The following is a 24,849-nucleotide window of genomic DNA, read 5'->3' as shown; positions in this document are numbered from 1 at the left end:
TACAATCCTGTAACTTTGCAAGAAAATTTTGTGGAATTTACCATGTAAGTACTCTAACTACTTAACCTCACATATTTGTTTACTCTGTATTACATTGTTTGGAGATTAGTTATGTTCACATAGGGTGTTTCTAACATTGTTTTCTACCTTAGGGCACCAACACACCAAGAATATTTCGCTACAGTGGGAGAGTAAAAATCAAAAACTGATGATTATGTAAAGTGAATCTTGTGAACAGCCATCTGATGATGAACTTGTTAGTTCGAAACCGTTTACAGTGCTGTTTACTTAAATAAATAGCATTATTAATAGTGTCTGGTTGCTGTTTTCTTCTTTGTAAGATTCAACCTACATTAATTATACACAGCCACAGTCTCACCATGTCAGTTTTAGACATAATAGCATTAAACTTCAACCAGTCACACTTTGTTTTTAGCAAAGTAGTTTAGTTAGTCAGTCTTTCTCGTGTGTACTTGTCATCTGTGAAAGGAATCAATAATCATGGACCAGAATTATGGACACATAATGAGAAATGTGATATTAGGGTATAAGAAGACTATTGGGAAAAAATGAGAAAGTTGGCTAACTAGCGGACACAAATCCATTCAGTAGAGAGAAAATGATGATCATGGTAACACCGTATGAAAGGATTACCTTTAAAATGAAGTGCGTTGTAAAGGACTTGGAATTGGATGCACCAAATGAGTTTGAGAGTTGTTAAGTTGTGGAAACTCACTAAAATTCAATTTTATCTGATCTAGGATTTCTTTCTTCCTCGCACTCTCACTTTGTCTTCCTTCTCCCCAACTCCCTACCCTCACCACTTTCCCAATAGGCTGCTGCCCATACTCATAGGACATCATTTTTAGTATTATAAATAATTTTACTTTGTTATCACTACATTATGAGCAGCTTGAAAATGATCACAAATACTACCTACAATTTCTGATGGAAAACTTTTTGTTTCTTTTAACTGCATGATTGCAGGTGCCTAGAGATGGAAGACCCAGTATTCATACATGCACACTCAGTTCTAAAACGACAACGCCCAGAGTGGGTAGTCTATCAGGAAGTGTATGAAACAAATGGAAAGTTATACATGCGAGGAATTACAGCAATAGAGCCTGAGTGGTTACCTGTGTATGCTCCAGCCTTGTGCAACTTTTCGGAACCACAGACTGATCCACCTCCTCACTTTTGCCAGGAAACTGGTGTAGTAAAATGTCACATTACAGGAACATTTGGTATGTTAAAGTTAAGTCGTATGCTCTTGCCTGGTAATTATAGTTTCCTGTAATTACTGCCAAGTATTGTGTTGCATAATATTGCTAAGTATTGTCTTGTCATTTCATATTTCCGCAGGACGAGCAGGTTGGCAGTTACCGTTGGTGGAATTGGAGTATCCCTCTGGAAGACAACGGTATCAGTGGTTTGCAAGATTCTTACTTGAGGGAGAAGTTTTCCCCAAACTAAAAAGATTTACCAACTCTCTCCTGTCAGCACCAGCAACAATGAATAAGACATGGGCAAAGTGAGTTTATAGTAGCTCATATGTGAAAAAATTTAAATAGAAACAATATATGTAGTAGCGCCATTTCACAACAGTTTGGACAAGATGTGTATTTCAAGATTCTAATCCTAATGAATGCAGCATATGAAATTAAAGGTAATTAATTATATTTGTTTTCCAAATAACAAAATTAATCAGAAGAAAACCATGCACCGAGGCTGGTGTTCCAGTCAAGATGAATACTAAAATTCTTGTAAGGCATGTGACCTGCCCCTCCCCTTTCCCCTCGTGTAAGGAAATAAGTATTTTCCAAAGTTCGTGAATCCTATCTGGCAACATTGCCCAAATTATTGAAAATGCCTGCCAACAGTCTTTTTTGACATGTGATTCTAGTAATGTCCTCAATAATTTATGCTCTCTAGGCCAATCAGTGTATTGTAAACTCGCTCATGCTGATTTGTATTTGCAAGTGTCAAGTTGTCATTACCCTTTGCAAACTATGAGCATGCTTAAAACACTCGTACACAGAGCTCACGCTGTCTAAGATCTAGGTAGTTTACTGAAAAAGCTCACCCATCTAAAGACAGCATTTAGAAAGAATGGATATTCCACTCAGCACATTAACCGGGCACTGTCAGTTAAAATCAAGAATCAGGAAACGGATAAAAAGGAGAGTACGTCAGTAAAATCTATAGCTTTTCTTCTTTTTGTAGGAAACATTCCATTTAAAGTAGCAAGAATCCTCTGGAAATTTCAAGTGAAAGTGATTTTTCATCTGCCATCTAAAATTACAGAACTGCTGGGATCGGTGAAGAAGGATTTGTTATTGCTGGGGTTGCCACAAGTTCTGGAAATTAGGGAATTTCAAATGTATCAGGAAGATATCAGGGAAATTTGAAAGGAGCACTGGAAAAATCGCGTTTTTGCCTCAGTAGATGAAATGGTTTAGTTACTGAGATGTCATGCATTGCCAGTGGCTGGGTGCAGCTGAATACGTGCGTTGCTTCCCTACTCCCTCATTTTTGCTACTTCTCCCCTTTCTACCACTCTCCTCAGCTTGCAGTCAGTGGTGCCACCACTTCTTGCCACTAGCCTAGCAGCTGCCGATGGCAGGCAGGGAGGCGTGAGGAGTGGTTTGTTTGGATCTGATTCTCAGAGACTCTTGATGCAGTGGCCGGAGACAGCAGTTATGTGTGCATCAGTTGTGTCTGAGTGATTGTGTGAATGTGTGTGTGCTTTCGTTTTCTGACAAAGGCTATGGCCAAAAATTTAATTATGAGAGTGTGATTGTCTTTTCTGTGTTTCTGTCTGCAGCTCAGTGATCATCTTTACAGTGAGCTGCTACCTATCCTTATTATTATTGATTCTCAGAGTATTCACACAAGCTATCTGTTGCATTGATTTATCACTGCTGTCTCATTTCATCAACATGGTGTCTGTGACATGTGAATAGTTGGCCACATGAGTAGATTTCCATGACAGGCCAATACTGCAGGTCATTTCTGTGGGTACATCTAAAGGTTCAGGCCTGCCGATCTGAAGCCCATCATTTCCCACTGATGTGCAGGCCCTGCCTGTCAGAACTAGTGTCACTGATCTGCCTGCAGGCCAGGTCTGTTTGTGTGTGGCGTAATGCGGCAGATTTTCGTGGTGCTCCTCGGCAGGTCAGAGCCCATGGGCGATGAATATCAGGAATTGAGACTGACTCACCACAAGTACATTGCAAGGTGTGGTATTTTATAGACATTTTATTTTTTCTAGTACATTTTGGCACTTCGAAAGTAGTTTATATATTAGAAAATATGGGATGATAAGAAGATGAAATTGGAAATTTGTGGTAAGGTCTTGTGGGACCAAACTGCTGGGGTCACCAGACCCTAAGCTTTCGCACTAATTAATCTAACTTAAACTAACTTACACTAAGGACAACACATACATCCATGCCCAAGAGAGGACTTGAACCTCCAACAGAGGGAGCAGCGCGGACCGTGACAAGGCGCCTCAGACCGTGTGGCGATAAGAAGAGGAAAATTGTGGCATTCACAGGCAGCTTGAGGCTGCGTACTCATGTATTTCTTGAAAGAAAAACTTCTTAATACCTGTAAAATAATAGACGTAACACACGGGGTAATAACCAACAATAACAAACGTAATAGAACCAACATTTTATTGGCAGTCAACTATAGAGTGCTTTACGCTATTATTCCATGCCCTTCTTTCGAGAGGCTTACTTTTTTTCTGAGGTTATTTCTGAAATTAGTGAAGGAATTTTAAATCTGTCTTGTGATTCCATCGAAATGCGTATTTTGGTCACCAAGTGTGTTTCATTTTATCGAAGTAAAATTATGTCAGTGGTCTTTATAAAACATACAGGGTGTACATAAAGTCCGGGAGCACTCTCAATTATTTATTGCACAATAACTAAACATTGTACAGATATCATACATATTGCATTTTGAAGACAATATCTGAAAGTATTCTATACACGAACCATGAGTGACCCGGCAGACATCAATACGGTAATTGAATTCTTGCCATACCTGTCCCACATGCCATCGTCGATTGTGGCAGTCGCTTCCCGTATTCTCTCCTGGAGCTATGCTACATCACATGATAGAGGCAGTACATACACCAGATCTTTAATGTGTCCCCACAGAAAAAAGTCACACGGAGAGAGATCTGGTAATCGAGGAGGCCATTTTGAACTCCACCACACAGTAAGCTCACTCCACATGTGGACTCGGCCTTTTTATGACTAACGCTGACTATCGGCAAATTTCCAAACTATTCTGTAGCAGTATACATGGAAAAAAACTTTCAGGGTTTCTCTTCAAAATGGCATGTGTATGATATCTGTGCGATGTTGGTTCTTGTGCAAAAAATAATTGAAATGTTGCTGGACTTTATGTACACGCTGTATATCCATTTGGCTTGCTGTCTCCATCTAAAAACAGTTCATTGCAAAAGATGTTGATGTTAGTACTAAGATTTTTGCTCACATGGTTAGAAATACCGAAGTCCTTACTTTTTTTTGGTTTTACTTATCCTTGAGCTCTCAAAATTTGTCAGGGAAAAATGCTAAAACTTGTCTGGAAATCGGGGTATTTCACTTGAGGAGACTTGTGGCAACCCTGTATTGCAGAAGGCCGGATTTTACCAAATACGCTTGTCATTGTGGTGTGGCTAACATACGACGGACCACACACACACCATGAAGAATGTTGCACTGAACGTCAGTGGTGCACATGCCTTTTTGCTTCCAAACAAGTCTGCTATTGCCAGTCACTGTATTTCCACTAGACATTCAATTGAGTATTATAAAACTGTGACTCTGACCACAACTACATCTTTATGGGACTCCAGTGTTAAAAAATCCATGGAAATACACCTGGCAGAAAATCTGATGAACTGTGATGGCAGCTGCCAGTTGGACAGTGCATGGAACCCCATAATCTCCACAATTTGGTCTAATCAAAGACAACAAATTGTACCAATAACCGCAGTGAGCTGTTACACAGAGGACACCTGAGTTCCACCAGTGAAGGTGCTGCTGCTTTGAAGTGTGGTCCATCTGTCAACTTGAATTTTGACACGTGCACTTAATACTCACAGTGTGCTTTGTGGGGCAGAATGGAGCAAGTCTTTGTCAGTCTTCAGTGCCTCATCTGAAGATGACAGACAGGTGCCCAGTTGAAAATCGTGCAATGAATTAAATTACGGCTGGCTACAAACCCAAAATTTGTTTGAACATATAATTCATCAGGAAAATTTTAAAATTACCATAGGCCTACATGATAGCTCAGTTGTTATATCAAATGTGGGTCATGAGATTGAGGAGACTAATTTTGTAAAAGCTAACAAAGCTGCTTTTGTGTGACCAGATGACAAGGATGAATATGTTCTGTCTTATGACTTCAACAAAGTGTCTGCTTTACCTGACCTGGCACCTGTATGTGTAAAGTAGTTGATTTAAGTGTACTCTTGCCCCATTTGATAATTTATGCCTGTTTATAAATGTAGTCTCATTATGATGTGTTATTTGATATTTAATGTCTTTTTATAAATGTAGCCTCATAGAGTGATTGTGGACCTCATGCTGGCATCCTTTTGTGAGGTGTAGATATCATCATGGGGTTGCTTAGTAAATTCATGGAATAAATAATCTTTTACTGTTGTTTTATAGTGTTCTTTGGGTATATTTCAATCATTTTTTGAGCTCTGTAGCAATTACACTTCTTACAGACGAAGTGCTCAGCACCATGTGCCTAACATGCATTAGTATTTATAATAGTATGCAGCATAGAATTGTAGAAATAATGTCTCATTACCATACAAGCATAATGAAAGCTACAGCCAAAATATTATACCGGGTGGTTGTAGTTAAAATTTCCGTATTTAACACATTATAACATAGTAACTAATTACCATACAAGTACTAAACATGCTAGCATTAATGTACAGAGTATGGGGTGCATGTTTTCTGTGCGTCACAGTGCCACCATCCAGTTCCAACTATGGCCACCAGGTGCTGTGATCAGTCATTATGATTCATGGTCTTAAACACCTGACCAGTCACATTGAACTTGTTGACGTGTCAACATGAGCTTGGACAAAAGAAACAGGGCATTATTGGTGGAGTTCTGTTATCAAAACAACAGTAACGCTGCAGCTGCATTTCGAGAATATCACCAGCTGAAAAGATTGCAAAAAGGTCCTCTTTCTCCACCTGCTGTACGGAGTATGATGAAGTTCAAATCAGCTGGAGAAGTGGGCATCACTCCGGAAAGAGGTCAACGACCAGTTGCACCACAGGTGGCATGCAATTCCCGATTGTCAGGCAGTGAGCATGCAGTGTCACGACAGATGAACATCCTGTGGTTCACTGTACATAAGGTTCTTTTAATCATTCTCAAATGGTATCCATATCATACAGCAGCTTGCAGCTCAGGACGCACAATGACATGTTGACTTCACTCTCCACTTTCTCGCAAGGATTGAATTGGACGAGGGCTGGCCCTGGACTATCCTATGGACAGACAAAGCTCATTTTTCTTTGACGGCTGGGGTGAACAGATGGAACTGTCAAGTGTGGGGATCTCTCTTTTTTGAAGAGGTTGGCACTCGTGGACCAAAGACGTGCAGTGTGACTGGCAAGCGTCACTGCAGTATGCTTCGCCTGCTACTCGCCATACAGAAGAGTGACGCAATGAACTCGACAGTTTTCATGCAAGATGGGGCCCCACTGCACATCACTCGTGGAGTTTACCTCCTTCTCCGAAATACATTTGGAAATGACCAAATTATCATCTGATCATTTCCAAATACTTGGCCGGCACAATAACCTGACCTCGCTCCCTGTGATTTTTGGTTGTGGGGCTACCTGAAGGACAGGACATACCAGGGGAACATTCACACATGTGCAGCATATCAAGAGAGGTAGCCAGCATACCTACAGACATGCTCCGTTCTGCTGTGCAGAATGCCATCCTGTGCTTTCAGACTCTTCTGGAGACTGATAGGCGTCATATTGAGCCCCTTTTGTAGCGGTAATGGTACTAGTAAGTAGTGGTATGATGTACCGTAGCAGCGTATTAAAAGTGTTTCAATTGAATTGATTTTGCATTATATTTCTTCCCCATGTCCTTGACATTAATGCTACCAATTTTGGTACTCTTATGGTAGTTAGTTTCCATGTTATAATGTGTTAAGTAGGGAACATTTAATTATAACTACCCAGTATATCAAATTGGTAACAAAACTTCAGAAGATTTTCTCAAACTAGCAAAACAGTTTTCTTCCATGTCTTTTCTCTATCACATGCTGAACAGAGTTAAACTGATTTATTTTGTATGGAAAAATAAAATTTTAGATTGTCATTAGTAGTTATCCTAGCTGTATTAGTTACTATAATGATTATATCTAAAAACAAAGATGATGAGACTTACCAAACAAAAGCACTGGCAGGTCGATAGACACACAAACAAACACACAAAATTCAAGCTTTCACAACAAACGGTTGCTTCGTCAGGAAAGAGGGAAGGAGAGGGAAAGGCGAAAGGATGTGGGTTTTAAGGGAGAGGGTAAGGAGTCATTCCAATCCCGGGAGCGGAAAGACTTACCTTAGGGGGAAAAAAGTACATGTATACCTGGAATGACTCCTTACCCTCTCCCTTAAAACCCACATCCTTTCGTCTTTCCCTCTCCTTCCCTCTTTCCTGATGAAGTAACCGTTTGTTGCGAAAGCTTTAATTCTGTGTGTATGTTTGTGTTTGTTTGTGTGTCTATCGACCTGCCAGCGCTTTTGTTTGGTAAGTCTCATCATCTTTGTTTTTAGATATATTTTTCCCACGTGGAATGTTTCTCTCTATTATATTCATATTACTATAATGATTTGTACGTGACAGCTGGTAAATGGCAGAATCAGTGGTAAGTTGAACTTTTAAATGTCGCATCCCCCCCCCCCCCCCCCCCCCAAAAAAAAAAAAAAAAAAAAAAAAAACTGTGAAATGTCTCAGTAGTAAAGTCTTCACAGCATATTAGATAAATGGCGACAGAGTCTCAAAGCAACATTTCAGCAATTTTACTACTCATCAATGCTTGGCTGGTAACTGGAGATGATTTCATCAGTGCAGTTCACTAAGCAAGCTTATGTTCTCAGTTATATTTAGTACATCTCAATTTCAGGAGGGATGCTTCACTGGTAATCCCATTAATACCTTCATTCACCAAATTTAACAAGTCTTAAATAACATAGTGTTGACTGTAAATGCCAATCGGGAACTCCAAACAGAAGAAATATAGGAATTGAGTGAGGTGGCACAGTGGTTAACATACTGAACCGGCATTCAGAAGGATGATAGTACAAACCTGCATCTAACCATCTTGATTTAGGCTTACCGTGATTTCCCTAAATTGATTCAGGGATGGTTCATTGGAAAAGGGCATGGCCAACTTCCTTTCCCATTCTTCTCTAATCTGATGAAATAAATGACCTCGCTGTTTGGTCCCCTCCCCCAAGTTAACCAAGAAATATGGGAAATATATGCACAGTAGTGAGTGTTTATGATTTTTGAAAATTTGAGTTTCTGTTTTTAACCCATATTGCCAGATGAGTTACTGCATATATGCGCTCACTGATTGGGTGTTAAAAGAGCAGTAATTATATGTATAATATAGAGCATATAAAAATCATCTGTTTTTCGTAAAGAATAGTTCTGATATCAGTAAAATCAAACAGTGGGAACTCCAGGTAGGAATATCAACAACGTAGGAAAACAGATTGCTACTTACCATAAAGAAGACACATCAAGTTATATACAGGTGGGATTAAAGGACACTCATATGAAGCTTTGGGCCACAGCCTTCACCAGTAAAGAGAGACACACACAACATTCATGCACACACAAGTAAGCACACCTCATGCACACATGACCACCAACTCCAGCATCTCAGGCCGAGATGCTGGAGTTGGCAGTCCTGTGTGCATGAGGTGTGCTTGTGGCCGAAAGCTACATGTGAGTGTCTTTTAATCATAGATGTCTGCAACTTGACATGTCTTCTTTACAGTAAGTAGCAATCTATGTTTTCCTATATTGTTGATATTGGTGAAAGGTATTCACACACATTAACTAATGGTTTTGGCACAACCTATTGTACTGATGTGCATAAAATGTACATTTCCAATAACTGATTTGACACATAGCTGTTGTGGCTTTGAAGATTGTTCATGTATGAATTATTGTGGTAGTAGATGAAAAAGAAAGGTTAGAAATTTTTGGTTCTACAGTGTTTATTTTATAAATTTTCTGAAACATAGCAAGAGCAGGCATTGCTTGTAGGGCAGCGTCTCTTAAAACTAAGTTTTTGAAAACAGCAACAAGTCACACTTTGTATTTTTTATTTATAGGTTTTGCTCTTCAAATGAACAAGAGACTCATCAGAATATACAGTTTAAAGATGGCTGTCAGCATTCAAGATTGCGTTTAAAGTTGGCTGACTGCTCTACAGCCAAACTGGCTGTAGTGTAGTACTTAAACTTACGTTTAAAGTACAATTAAACTTCAGTAGTAAATGATGATATTGACAGTGCCAGTGATGCAAGATCACCTGCAGCAGCAGAGAGTTAAAAAAAAATCACTATAAGACCTTATGATAGTTAATTAGAGAGATTCAGGAACAGTGTTCCAAGGTTACATGAAAGCAATATTTACAGTGTCCAGTAAATAAATGCGTGATTATAGATGAGAAAGTTGACAGACCAATAGTTAGGGACAGGTAAAAATCATTCTATTTTATGGGTGGTGTTGATGTTTCATTATACCAACTTTGATTATATTTTTTCCATTTTTGGAAGAAAATGATGACTTGTCTTTTTAGTGCCAGATTTGTCTCATTTTTGTCTTCTTTCGTTGTATAAAATGACAGTTCAAGAAAACATAACCCTGCAGCCGCACACTGTTGACAGTGTTTCAGAAGAAAACAGTCTCTTCTAAGACATTATCCTGTGGATCAACAACACATCACTGTAATATCAAAATAGCCACTAAGAGTCTAAATTTGAATATGGAAGACAAGTTGCCTTCAGCACAACACAGATATTTGACAAGGTTCATATACTCTGCTTTATGAGAAGTTTTTCCATTAAATTATGAAACTACTTGTATCCAAGGGCAAGGAGGGTCGTGAACCCCCTCCCTAGCTCTCAGGGAAAGGGATGATTTATTCGAGAAAAAGGGCTTTACAAAGTGAACAAGTCAATAATTTGGTCCACCTCTGGCTCTTATGCAAACAGTTATTCAACTTGGAAGTGATTGATAGAGTTGTTGAATGTCCTCCTGAGAGATATCGTGCCAAATTCTGTCCATTTGGCACATAATACCATTAAAACCTCAAGCTGGTTGCAGGGACTTGCTCATAATGCTCCAAATGTTCTCATTTGGGTAGAAATCTGGTGACCTTGCTGGCCAAGGTAGGGTTTGGCAGACAGAAAGATAAACAGTTGAAACTCTCTCCTTGTATCTTGCTGAAATGTAAGCCCAGGATGGCTCACAATGCAGAGCAACAAAATGGGGTGTAGAATGTCATCACAGTACAGATGTATTGTAAGGCTGCTGCTGTGAAATGCAATGTCACCCTTTCCCTCCTGGTTGTGGGGCCGTATGATGGGCAAAATTGAGTTTGGTACCCCATCACTGTCTGGGGCATCTGCAGGCATGTCTTCACTTGTCACTGCAACACACTTTCCAACAGGACTCATAACTGAAACAATTCTGCTCCAGTCAGTGAGATTCCAGGCCAAACTAATTTTTTTTTTTGGTCTGTCCCCATTCTAGTGATGTAAAACAAATGCCACACCACTCCAGTTTTGGAGAATTTCGTTACTGTATGTTATTAGTATTGATAAAGTGTTTAGAAATTTAATCAGGTGACGTAGTGAATTGAGGTATCTCAACTGAAAATAATGGTGTTCTTGAAATTATTATATTTAGTCCCTTAATTAAATGACCATTTGTAATATTACAGTTTTCCTAACTTGAAATCTGTTTATTGCAGAACTATAGTGAATAACCAACCATTATTGCTAAGCACAAGTGTATCAGGAGGTACTGACTGATATTTATTGAAGTTCCCTAATATGAAACTGAGAGTATGAAATGCAATGAGAGAGATAAGAAAGAACATGAATTCATAAAGTATGTTCCACAACAGACAGTAATCATAAGGAAGCTGAAGTTATTGTTTATTCAGAATAATAATATGGATCTCTTGTTTTAAGGAATAAATTGAAAGAAAAAGTATATATGCAACTCAGAAATGTTCTGTAAAAGTACACAAAAATTGTATTATTTTGTACTTTGATTTTATGGATTCTCAAGAGAAGTAAATTTTGATTACAACTAACAATTTGATTACAGCTTACAGCCAAGAACAGAAATTTTGCTGAGGGTTCTTGCATCTGAAGGAGCAGACTCGCGCAGAAAACTTCTTGATGTGTGGAAAGACAACCCAAAGTGTAAGTCATAATTATTGGTGCTACCTACAATGAGAAATAAGTATGATGATTTAGTAACTGTATTTACATGTAAGACACCATGGATGTTTTTAAGTGTATGTTCAAAGAGGAGGCATTGAGTGGCAGACAGATTATGTAGAAATAAGACTTTTGATATTATAAGCTATCAGACGAGAGTCCTCATTCTGATGTAGGAGAAAACATGCACTTTCATACACACATGGTCGCTGTTGTCTCCAGGCACTAAGACTATTCTACATCTGAAGGAGGACTCTGTCCAGTATCTTATAATATCACACATTCTTCTTTCAATGTGCCTGTCTGCCACTCAGTGCCTCTGCTGTGTGGTGCGTAGCAATCTATTTCATATTGTTCTGTTCCAGCACCAATTTTCCATTGTTCGAAAAATTTTCAAAGTTTATTCTTGAAATATTTGTTCAAGTATTTAGTATGTTTAATAAAAGGCATTTTATATACACCATCAGCTGCGATATAAACATTATTGTAATGTACTATTAGTTTATGATTATGTGGACCATGTTTGGCACTGGGCTAAATGTCATTTTAACATGTTGCTTTCTCATGTATTAAACACAGTTGCCTTAATATTGACTTAAATGAGAAAATTTTACACAATAATAAGGCAACTATTGTTTAATAAATATGAAAGCAAGGTGCTAAAATGAATTTTTGTTCATTGCCAGAAGATAGCCCACATATACCAAAATTAGTATTGCATTTCAATAAAGTTTACAGAGCAGCTGATGGTATTATAAACATGTCTTTCATTAAAGTTTATTTAGATGAGACTCTCACAATTATTCTAAATTTCAGTAGGTTAGTTCCCACATGTGACTGAACTGATAAACCATACAGTACCTACTTGCTCTAAATTTTATTGTAAACAACATTAATATATTTTTCATTTAAATGATTGTTTCAGACAAAAACTTTTCACTATTTCCCAAGGAGATCAGTGGTAAATTTCTAAAAGTGATAATCCTATGGTTAACCATGTATCAAAGACTATCATAGGGATAATGGAAATAAAAGTGTATGCTGATGTTTGCTTTTTAAAACCAGAGGTTCCTTTATCCTATTTAGGTAAATGCTGACAGAAAAGTCACTCCTTGTCAGTTCAACCAGGGGCTCCAGCTCGTAGTCTCAGATTTGGCCGAAGTTGAGCACATGAATGCTACCATGTGTGGAACGCTCCCCTGAAAATTAGTTCTGAATTATCGCTTGTGAAAGAAGGTGGTGTGACCCGGAAAATACAACCTGCACTGGGCAGTCTATCTTCAGAGCCAACCTCAGGGCTTAATATCTTAGGATCTATTCCTCACAATCGAATGAAATTTTTATCACCGAGTAACATCCACTGAGGGAACACACACAATGTATCAAAACACCCAACATCTTTCTGGGAAAAAGTAAAAAATTAAATAAAAAATGTAACATATTAAAAAATATACATATATTGTAGGTGCCTGCCATGCCAAATGTAATTCACTCAGGAAGGGGATAACATTTTTCTAGTAAGCCTGATGTGGGCTAAACACATCATTACCATACTTTCCACACATACTGAGCTCAGGAAAATACAAAAACTGAAAAATCACCAGAAAAATGTTGGCTTTCAAAGTGTGGTAGCACAAAAGGGACAAGTGCTATCCAACCCAAATTTTGTACACTGCATAAGTAGATCATAATGTAACATGTCTCAAAATTTCAATGTATTATTGCAAGGCATTTGTGGATCACAGAAGTTGACAGAGATACATTTGATGATATGACCATTGTTGCAGAACACAATTTGGAAAAAAAAAGTCTTAAACTCTTCTTATTCCCCCACCTCTACCCAAATTGTTTAATCACTAAGCAACAACATATAGGTAGAAATCAAGCAATGGAAAATCCAGGATGGAACGTAACCTATATTAGAGAGGAAAGTTCCTACTCACTGCAGAGTGGTTTCATTTTCTGAGACTGCAGACATGTGTGCAAGTTGTGTGTGTGTGTGTGGGGGGGGGGGGGGGGGCGAACGCGTGTGTGTATGTAAGTAATTGTGTGAATTTTTTTGTTATGCCTATTGCGACTCAACATCTCTGCTATATGGTGAGTAGCAATTTTCCTCTCTAATATTGTAACATATTCCTGGCAGAGGACTGGGTGTTGTGTGTCATTCATCATCATTGACCCGCAAGTCACCGAAGTGGTGACAACTTATAAAGGACTTGCAGTACGGCGGCCGAACGCCCCCACATGGGGCCTCCTGGCCAACAATGCCATACACTCATTTTCATTTTTTTTTTTTTTTTTTTTTTTTAATATAGATTGATCAACACAACCTATCATTAAATGTTTAATGTGCCTTAACTGCCAAAAACCAGTTGCTTGTGCTTTCAGCAGAAGTTCTCCTATGCTGTAGCTACTGTATATTGAATGTAAAATTGTACTGCCTTCCTAACACACTGGTAGGAACTGTAACTGTCATAAGAATATGTTACAAAGGAATCCAACACATTTGTCAAATGTGTCCATTGAAATGATCTTGCTGGTCCTACTGGTGCCATGAAGTTCACTAATACATCACCTTCTACTTCACAACCATGCAAAGTACCATTTGTTGTCATAAATAGCAACAACATAGCAACTTGGTTGTATGTTGCTACATTTGCTTCTGAATCCATGATCAGACATGTTGAAGACACGTGGTGTGCAAGAACCTATAATTATAACCAGACAGTCTGCTCAACTGCACGTTATCAGTGTCTGCTGGAGAAAAGTGATGGTGGCTTCTTGTGCCTGCAATAGCTTTAACATGTTCCATTCTGCTTTTTAGCAACTCTTCGATAGATTTCACCTTACCTTTCAAAACATGAAATGATCGTATGGCGGAGGTATTTTTCTGTATCCAGGTAGATAATTGCAGACATGATAGAATGTTGTGTTCTGGGCGATGCTACAGACTAGGTCATGGAGCCATATCCATAATTACATCAGCAATACCATCACAAACATTTTTACCGTGACTTGTAAAAAAAATTCCACTCTGCATGAAAATGAAAATCATGATACTGCATGGATAAATTTTTGAAATTTAACACATGGTACACACATTGAAATTTGAATTTTTATCTTTCCAGGAACATTGGAATTGTTTCTATCTTTTGTAGTTTGGAAGCAATAAATGTTTGAAATCTGTTGCCTCTTTTTGAATACCCCCTGTATTTATCATTTTCTGTTGCAAAAAGCCCTTGACTATTTTTTCCAATTTTACAATAGTTTTTCTCCCTAGTTTTGTTAATACACTCTGCTGAAAGAAATATGACACCATAGAAGATGCTAAACCCCAGCATTCAAACAAAATCAAAATGTTGTTCATTTTAATTACTACTCTTCGTAATGTTTCCTGGATGGCCACAACATTCAGCTTCCATTTGATTCAGCTTTCAGCTTTAATTACTTGTTCAGTTTGGTTACTTTGACTTTCGACACTACAGTCCAGCTAATGAAAGCACGTGGCAATATGTCCCATGAATGACATTACCTGTTAAAATGTTGTTATTCAATGTTAATTACTGTTCAATAATTTTACTTTAGACGGACATTGCCATTTACACTTTACAATTCTTGACTTTAATGTTAATGAATGAACCTTTTCTGTAATTAAGATTTCACTCGCCTGCAATTATCTTTGCTCAGTGCCCAGTATGATTCCAATATATATATTTGGTGGTTGTGTGAATGCTATTTATTTACATTTTAAGGGTCCTTTGACATTATTTATAAACTATGACCTTTTTCTTTGTCATATATGTGATGCAACTGCGAGGGACGTCGAGCACATCCCACGTGTCCTCCGATCGGTCCACTGCTGTGACCGCCCTGGGTACTGCCTGCACTGAGGTTGACCCCTCACCTGTGGTCAAGTTGGAGATCATTCCAAAATCTGGCAGGCAGCGAAAAACTTTCCAAGGGGCCTATCGTAGGGCCTCCCCGATTCGTTTGACAAACGGGTTTCGGGCATTATCTGTGGCTGACAATGTCTCTGAGCCGGATGCAGTTGTCTACCCTGTTCCAGAGGAAGCTTCTTGGCCCTCAAGGTCTGGGCATTCACAGAGCGTGGGTTTGCTGGTAGTTGGGAGCTCCAACGTTAGGCATGTAATGGGGTCCCTTAGGAACATGGCTGCCAAGGAGGGGAAGGAAGCCAGTGTGCACTCTGTGCGCATCCCGGGGGGTGGGAGTCATTCCAGATGTGGAAAGGGTGCTTCCGGATGCCATGAAAAGTACAGGGTGCAGCCAACTGCAGATGGTGGCTCATGTTGGTACCAATGACATGTGTCGCTTTGGATCAGAACAGATTCTGTCTGGTTTCGAGCGGCTAGCAGAAATGGTAAAGACTGCCAGTCTTGCTTCCAAGATTAGGGCAGCACTCACCATCTGCAGCATCGTCGATAGAACCGACTGTGATCCTTTAGTGCAGAGCCGAGTGGAGGGTCTGAATCAGAGGTCAGGCGTTTCTGTGATCGTTTAGGTTGCAGATTCCTTGACTTGCGCCATTGGGTGGTGGGCTTTACGGTTTTCTGCTTAATAGGTCAGGAGTCCACTACACACAGGAGGCAGCCTACATGGATAGTGGGTGCTGTGTGGAAGGGACTGGACTGTTTTTTAGGTTAGAGGGTCTCAGGGAACCACAGAAGGGGAATCCGTTTAAAAGTGGGCAGGTAAAACAGAGTAAGGTAGTTGTAGAAATGATTGGTATTGTAGTTGTAAATTGTCATAGCTGTGTTGGGAAAGAACCAGAGCTCCAAGCCCTAATAGAAAGCACTGAAGCTCAAATAGTTGTAGGTACAGAGAGCTGGCTAAAGCCAGAAATAAGTTCATCTGAAATTTTTTCAAACTATCTAATAGTGTTCAGAAAGGAAAGATTAAATACAGTTGGTGGTGGAGTATTTATTGCTGTCAGAGGTAGTTTGCCTTGTAGCGAAATTGAAAGTAGATAGTTCATGTGAAATAGTATGGGTAGAGGTTATATCTGACAATCGGACTAAAACCATTAATGTGCTCATTTTACCGACCCCCCAACTCAGAAGATATAGTTGCTGAACAGTTCAAAGAAAACTTGAGTCTCATTTCAAATAAGTACCCCGCTCATACAATTATAGTCAGTGGTGACTTCAATCTGCCCTCGATATGCTGGAAAAATTATACATTTAAAGCCGGCGGTAGGCATAAAAGTCATCTAAAATTGTACTGAATGCTATCTCAGAAAATTATTTGAACAATTAGTTCATGAGCCCACTCGAAGCGTAAATGGTTGCGAAAGCATACTTGACCTTTTAGCAACAAATAATCCTGGACAAATAGTGAGTGCTGTGACGAATACAGGGATTAGCGACCACAAGCCCAGTTGCTGCTAGGTTGAATACAGTAACACCTTCAACCATCAAAAAGAAACTCTAAGTATATCTATTTACAAAAGCTGATAAAAATGCTCTTAAACACCTTTTTAAGAGACAGTCGTCAACTCCTTCCGATCTGATCATGTAAGTGTAGAAAAGTTGTGGAATTTTTTTCAAAGAGATAGTATCAGCAGCAATTGAGAGATATATACCACATAAATTAATAAGTGATGGTACTGATTCCCCATGGTACATGAAACAGGTCAGATCGTTGTTGCAGAAGCAACGTAAAAAGCATACAAAATTTAAACGAACGCAAAATCCCCAAGATTGGCAAAGTTTTACAGAAGTTTAAAATATAGTGCGTACTTCAATGCTAGATGCTTTTAATAATTTCCACAACAGAAATTCTGTCTCGAAATCTGGCAGAAAACCCAAAGAGATTCTGGTCATACATTAAGCACACCAGGGGCAAGAGGCAATCAATACCTTCACTGCACGATAACAATGGTGAAGTCACTGATGACAGTGCCACTAAAGCAGAGTTATTAAACATGGTTTTCCAAAACTCCTTCACCAAAGAAGACAAAGTAAATATTCCTGGATTCCAATCAAGAACAACTGTCAAGATGAGAAACATAGAAGTAGATATCCTCAGTGTACCAAAGCAGCTTAAATCACTTAATAAAGGCAAGGCCTCCAGTCCAGATTGTATACCAGTCAGGTTCCTCTCAGAGTATGCTCATAAAATAGCTCCATTTGTTGTTGTTGTGGTCTTCAGTCCTGAGACTGGTTTGATGCAGCTCTCCATGCTACTCTATCCTGTGCAAGCTTCTTCATCTCCCAGTATCTACTGCAACCTACATCCTTCTGAATTTGCTTAGTGTATTCATCTCTTGGTCTCCCTCTACGATTTTTACCCTCCACACTGCCCTCCAATGCTAAATTTGTGATCCCTTGATGCCTCAAAACATGTCCTACCAACCGATCCCTTCTTCTAGTCAAGTTGTGCCACAAACTTCTCTTCTCCCCAATCCTATTCAATACCTCCTCATTAGTTACGTGATCTACCCACCATATTTAGCAATTATATACAACCACTTGCTCACAGGAAGATCTGTACCTAAAGACTGGGAAATTGCTCAAGTCACACCAATACCCAAAAAGGGAAGTAGGAGTAATCCGCTGAATTACTGGCCTATATCACTAATGTCGATTTGCAGTAGGGTTTTAGAGCATATACCATATTCGAACATTATGAAGTACCTCGAAAGTATACTGTATTCGAACATTATGAAGTACTTCAAAAATATACTGTATTCGAACATTATGATGTCCTTCAAAGAAAACGATTTATTGACATATAGTCAGCACGGATTCAGAAAATATCGTTCTTGTGAAACAAAACTAGTTCTTTACACTCCTGAAGTAATAAATGCTATCGACAGGGGATGTCAAATTGATTCCATATTTTTAGATTTCCAGAAGGCTTTCGACACCTTTCCTCACAAGCGTGTTCTAATCAAATTATGTGCCTACAGAGTATCGCCTCAGTTGTGCGACTGGATTCATGATTTCCTGTCAGAAAGGTCACAGTTCATAGTAATAGACGGAAAGTCATCAAGTAAAACAGAAGTAATATCGGGCGTTCCCCAAGGAAGTGTTATAGGCCCTCTATTGTTCCTGATCAATATTCTCCAGACTCAGGTGCTTTTGGCTCACCTCAGATGGTCAGGTTTCTATGATAACAGCACAGCACAGCACAGCACTTAAGCTCTTATTTATCTTTGGCCAAAATTCATAATGAATGGTGGTGACCATGCAGAATATGAGTAGCCGTGTTAGGGTGTTTGCAGATGATGCTGTCATTTACCCCATGTAAAGTCATCAGATGATCAAAACGACTTGCAAAATGATTTAGATAAGGTATCTGTATGGTACGAAAAGTGGCAATTGACCCTGAATAAAGAAAAGTGTGAAGTTGTTCACATGAGTACTAAAAGAAATCGGCTAAATTTCGATTACCTGATAAGTCACACAAATCTGAAGACTGTAAATTCAGCTAAATACTTAGGGATTACAATTACAAATAACCTAAATTGGTATGATCACATAGATAATATTGTGGGTAGAGCAAACCAAAGACTGTGATTCATTGGCAGAACACTTAGAAGGTGCAACAGGTCTACTAAATAGACTGCTTACACTACGCTTGTCTGCCCTATTCTGGAGTATTGCTGTGCAGTGTGGGATCCGCATCAGGTGGGACTGATGGATGACATCAAAAAAATACAAAGAAGGGCAGCTCATTTTGTATTATTGTGAAATAGGGGAGATAGTGTCACAGACATGATACGTGAATTGGATTGGCAATCATTAAAACAAAGGTGTTTTTTGTTGCGGCGGGATCTTCTCGTGAAATTTCAATCACCAGTTTTCTCCTCCGATTGTGAAAACATTCTGTTGGCACCCACCTACATAGGGAGAAATGATCAGCACGATAAAATAAGGGAAATCAGGGCTCGCACAGAAAAATTTAAGTGCTCGCTTTTCCCGCGTGCCATTCGAGAGTGGAACAGTAGAGAGACAGCTGGAAGGTGGTTCATTGAACCCTCTGCCAGGCACTTTGTTGTGAATAGCAGAGTAATCGCGTAGATGTAGATGCTCAACTGTCATGTTATCATTCTAATTGTATGTCAGAGGTGGTGTTTATGATTAAATTTCTATCATCATCAATAAAAGGAAATTTTATCCAATGTAAAAAGTTAGGGCTGTCTTTTGTTCTGAATTATCTATGTGCTGAGAAGAAATTTGTCTTACTTTTAAATATAATTTGTTCATTTTTATGATTTTAGAGATTTATGTGTTTCTCCTCCCACCCACACAAACTACATGTATGTTCCTCTTGGGCCAAGAGTCCTTCAAAACAGTGCCACTCATCTTATCTCTGTTTTGACATAACTAAAATACAAAAATTATTTTCCAATTACAAAAGCAATATTGCTCTCGGATAAAGCACTGTTCCAAAAAGAATTCATGAATCAATGTAAGCCTTTCAACATATCTGCTTCTCTGTATGATACGTAAAGCATATCAGAATATGAAGTGTCAATGTCTGTCTGCTATCTTTAAGCCGAGGGTTATCTACAGCTCCAACTACAAGGTGAAGTCAAATGAAAATCTTATATATATTTAAAAACTTTTTCTTTTTTTCCGAACAAAACTGGAAACATAGTCTCTCTGGTGTTCAACACACTTCCGTCAGCACATAGGAAATGCACAGATTCCTCTGAAAAAAATCCTTTTGGTCATGTGCATCTCCTGCTGCACCTCATCATCAGAACAAAATTTCTTTCCTCCGATGTCCTCTCTGAATGATCGAGATATGGGGTAATCACTAGGTGCAATTACCTTCTGCTTCAAAGTACTGCAGTAGTTGTTCACAGATGTCAGTGTAGCCTCCTTTCAGTAGCATCCATCTTGCAGATACTTTGTGAAACTTACGCTTATGTGAAGTGCTGAGCCATGACTAATCTTCAGATTTGTCACTGTTTCATCCATCACCACTTGATCATTTCCCATCACAATCGCTTCAACAGCTGCAATAGACTCTGGTGTCACATCATGGTGTGCCTGACCGAGGTGTCTGTCATGGAATTCAAGCAATTTCTGAACTTAAATATTCCATTCGTACATTTTCCGCAGTGATAGACATGCATCACCATACTAGACCTTCATTTGCTGGTGGATTTAAATACATTTTGTACCATCATTGCTATCCCAGAGAGCTCATGATTCTTTCGTGAGTTCATACATGGTGTCTATGGGTCCCCTAGTTATTACTGCCCAGTCTTCATTCCCAAACTGCATTTCCTTCACTGTGCCACTCCCTCCCCATCCTTTCTCATTCCCTGCTGCCCCTCATTCCCCACTGCCCCCTCTTTTCCCACTCTTTGTTCTCTCTTATGCCAACCTGGCTATCCGCCTGGTTTCCTGTATTCCTTGCATTTTGTTCCCCTTGCCTTTTCTCTTTCATCCTTACTTTTGGTGTTTTTGATCTCCTTTTGGAGTTTGACCTCCACTTTTACATTTTCTGTCTGTAGTGTGAGCCATTTGGGGAAGAACTCCCTCTCTAGTGTCTATAGTGTGGATTCTTCTCCCTCCCTCCTTCCTTTCCCACTGTAGCCCCCCTCTGCACCATTAGATCATCAGCATATGTAGCCAGTCTGTCTGGTGGGGCTGTATTGTACCCATCCATCTGAGCACCCTTACAACACAGGGATCACACTTCTGATACCTGAGCTATTGCCTCCCGATTTATGCCTAGGAGTAGTTGCTTGTCATTACGGAGCATTGGAACTCCCAGCAACAGCCACCATGCTGTAAGGCCCATGCTGTGTCTGGGTGGCACCCATGGGGAGAGACCCTGACGAGTGGTGGTATCAGGACAGATGCTTTGCGTGCAAAACGACCCTGTGGCCAGCCCTTCCCTGGCCACACCCTGGGAGGAGAGCCAAACTTGCCAGCTTGGAGTGAAACAATTTCCACGCTATCTGGTCTGTAGAAGGACGAATGGGGATACATTCACCACCACAAAGCCGTAATTTTTTGCGGAAAATATCAAAGACAAGTTTGGTGAAGCGGAGAGTCTCAGGAAGATGCGGTCGGGTTCCTTTTGATCAAAACCTCTTCTGTTACCCAGTTTGCAGCTCTTCATGCTTGTGATTGTCTTGACGATGCCCCATTGTACATTACACCTCACTATTCATTGAATAGGGTCCAGGGAGTCTTTTTTCACAGGGATCTCATCCTTCAAACTGATGAGGAATTCTGGGTCAATCTGGAATGATGGAGCATTCATTTTGTTCGGTGCATGCAGAAATGTTGTTAAGACAACTGCACCAATATAGGCGCCCTTATTCTGGCTTTTCAGGGAGATACCCTCCCAGAGAAGGTAAAGGCTGTGTGTTATTGGTGTGACATGAAACAATATGTCCCGCCACCCATGAGGTGCTTTCGGTGCTTGTGTTTCGTGCACATATGGCGGACCCTCTATGTGGTGACTATGGACATCCACTCCAGGAGGGGAACCCCTGCATTCCGCCACCTGTGTGTGTAAATTGTCATTCTCCATGCTCATCAAATTGCCCGGTGTATAAGAAAGAAAAGAAGATATAAGAGTATAAGTCCCTGGATTGTTTATTTTATACTAAGGCTTGTCAGAAATTTAACCGACTTCATCGTGTATCAGTGACTTCTGCTTTTGCCTCTGTTATGTCCTTTCCCCCTCCTCCCTCTTTCTTACCCCACTCCCATCCCTTTTTCTCTCCCCCTGCCATGCAGTTCCCCCACCCTCCCCTCCATGTGCTGCTCCCCTACCTGGCTGAAGAAGTGCCCTCCTTCTTCAGCACCCACTAGTGCTAGGGCTCCCTCCCAGGACTTCTTCCTCTGGCTGGAGGCTACCACAACTCAGCCACATGACACACTGTCTACCCACTCCAAGGTTGCCCACTCTCATTTGATTTCAGATCTTGCAGAAGCTTACTCACCCTCTGTGCCCTGTCCTCCTCAACCTATGAAAGAGGAGGAGGAGGACAAGCCCCCATCCCCTTCCCCCGGTTGTTCTATCTCCTCCTCTGAGTCGTACATCATATTTATGGATGTCATTCCATCGTCTTTGGTGACATGTGGTGACCCAGTGGCATGTTTGTCTCCAGCCACATCGCCTCTCATGTGGATACCCACTCCATGATTATTCAGTGGAACTGTAATGGATACTACCGTAACCTCCCAGAGCTGCAATCACTTATTGTCTTTTACTCAGCAGCTTGTGTCATTCTCCAGGAATCTCATTTTAATGACCCTTCGTGGGTTCTGTGCTTTCTATTTGAAACAGGTCAGCCGCACGACAGCTCCCGTGGCTTCTGCACATTGGTGCATACAGATATTGTTAGTACATGGATCCCTCTTCATACTCAGTTTAAAGTGGTTGCCATTCAGGTCTGCTTGGGCTCTGCTGTCACAGTTTGCAATCTCTGTATCCCTCCTGACAAGCCACCTACATCTGCTGCCCTGACTCCCCCTCTCCCTTCTTTGGAGATTTTGATGCCTATCACTCTTTGTGTGACGGAACTCCGTCATCTAGCCAGGGGTTCGTCATTGACCAATTTCTTTTGGACCATCACCTGTGCCTTCTTAATGGTGGGTCTCCTACTCATTTCAGTGCTGCAAATGGCACTTTCTCTGCCATTGATCTTTCACTCTCTTCCCCTTCCCTTCCCTTCTTCCTTCCTTACACTGGCTGCCACACGATGACCTCTGTGACATGACCACTTCCTGTTGATTCTCTTGTTCCCTTTCCACCCTCTGATGACCAGTTTACCTCACATGGTCTTGCCATCATGCTGATTGGCCTCTATATATCTCCCAGATCACATTTTCACATTCTTTGTCAGGTTGTATTGATGAAGTCATCCATAATCTGTCAGAAAAAGATAATCCACATTGCTGGCATTGCCATTCCCTGCTTGATGGGCTTCGTTCGTCTACAACCAGTTCAGTGGTGGAGCATGGTTATTGCCACTGCTATCTGTGATCATCACTTCTATGCGGTGAACCTTTTACTGAATGGGAAATTCCGGCTTTTGCTTCTTCTGGCTCTCCCTTCTTCCCATGATTCAGCTTTTGTCCCTGATTCCACCCATAACCAGTAGGTTCAACACCTCAGTCCTCCTCAATGCCAGTATCTCCTCCAGGTGTTTAAATGTATTTGGCTCCAAGGCATTTTCCCCTCTCAATTGATAGACAGCATTGTGGTTCATATCCTTAAGCATGGCAAGGTTCCATCATCGCTGGATAGTTACTGACCCGTCAGCCTGACTAATGTCTCCTGCAAAGCACAAGAATGGATGGTGGCTCATCAGCTCAATTGGGTCTTTGAATCTCAGGACCTTTTATCTCCTTACCAGTGTGGCCTTTGGGAGATATGACCTCCGATCAGTCATCTGCTTCAATTGAAAACTGCAGTTCAGCATGCATTTTTTCAATGCTGCCATCTTATCACAATTTTCTTTGATCTTTGTAAGACTTATGGCACAGCTTAGCACCATCACATCCTCCTTATGCTCCATGAATGGGGTCTTCAAGGCCCCCTCCCCATTATTACTCGCCAGTTCCTCTCCCATTGATTGTTCAGAGTCCTGTTTGGTGCAGTTCTCAGCTCTCAGTGGACCCAGGAGAACGGTGTTCCACAGGACTCTAATCACTATTAATGGACTTGTGTCCTCTGCCAGATTGTTGGTCACCTCGTTCTCTACATGGATTATTTCTGTATTTGGGCTAGCTATGACTCGGTGGCCTCTGCAGAGTGAGAGCTCCATCCCCTTTCAATTTTCCAGTCCCAACTCCTGGTTTCCTGTCTGCTCTTCCCCTACTCTCCACTCCTATTCTATTATTTTTGCTGCTTCGGGTCATCGCCTGCCTGTTGCCTCCATTGCTCCAATGGTGTTCCGTTGTTTTTTCCATACACTCTTACAGGAGTTTCAGGATATCATTGTTTTTTACATTGATGGTTCTAAATCTGCTGATCATGTGGGATGTGCCGACACATCTTCTGTTGGCACAGAACACCATCTGTTGTCTGCCTTGAGAGAAGTGTTTACTGCGGAATTGATGGGCATCTATTGGGCCCTGTTGTGCTTTATTAAATGGTCCTCCGTCACCTGAGTTTTGTTAAGTACAGACTCAATGAGTGGCTTTCAGTCTATTGCTCAGCGTTTTTCCCTCCATCCTCTGGTCTCTGCCAACCATGACCTAACAGATGCTGCTCGGTTGGTCAACTTCCTTTGGGTCCCTGGCCACATATGTATCTCGGGCAATGAACTTGCTGATCGTCTGGTTGGGGATTGGCCACCTACCACCAT

The 24,849-nt window shown here is 40.4% G+C and overlaps 1 protein-coding gene across 1 annotated transcript in view; it reads left to right on the top strand.

The window, feature by feature from the left end:
• LOC126100598 (probable ATP-dependent RNA helicase kurz) overlaps positions 1-24,849 on the top strand; it is a 170,384-nt gene that overhangs the window by 143,959 nt on the left and 1,576 nt on the right. The window contains exons 13-15 of the mRNA XM_049911225.1: positions 988-1,244; positions 1,363-1,531; positions 11,425-11,522. Coding sequence (XP_049767182.1) covers positions 988-1,244; positions 1,363-1,531; positions 11,425-11,522 — 524 coding nt within the window. The remainder of the gene's footprint in view (positions 1-987; positions 1,245-1,362; positions 1,532-11,424; positions 11,523-24,849) is intronic.

The sequence above is a fragment of the Schistocerca cancellata genome, chromosome 9, assembly GCF_023864275.1.
Source record: "Schistocerca cancellata isolate TAMUIC-IGC-003103 chromosome 9, iqSchCanc2.1, whole genome shotgun sequence".
Classification (NCBI taxonomy): Eukaryota; Metazoa; Arthropoda; class Insecta; order Orthoptera; family Acrididae; genus Schistocerca; species Schistocerca cancellata.
The sequence above is the reverse complement of the archived record's forward strand: the minus strand, read 5'-3'. Positions and strand labels throughout refer to the sequence as shown.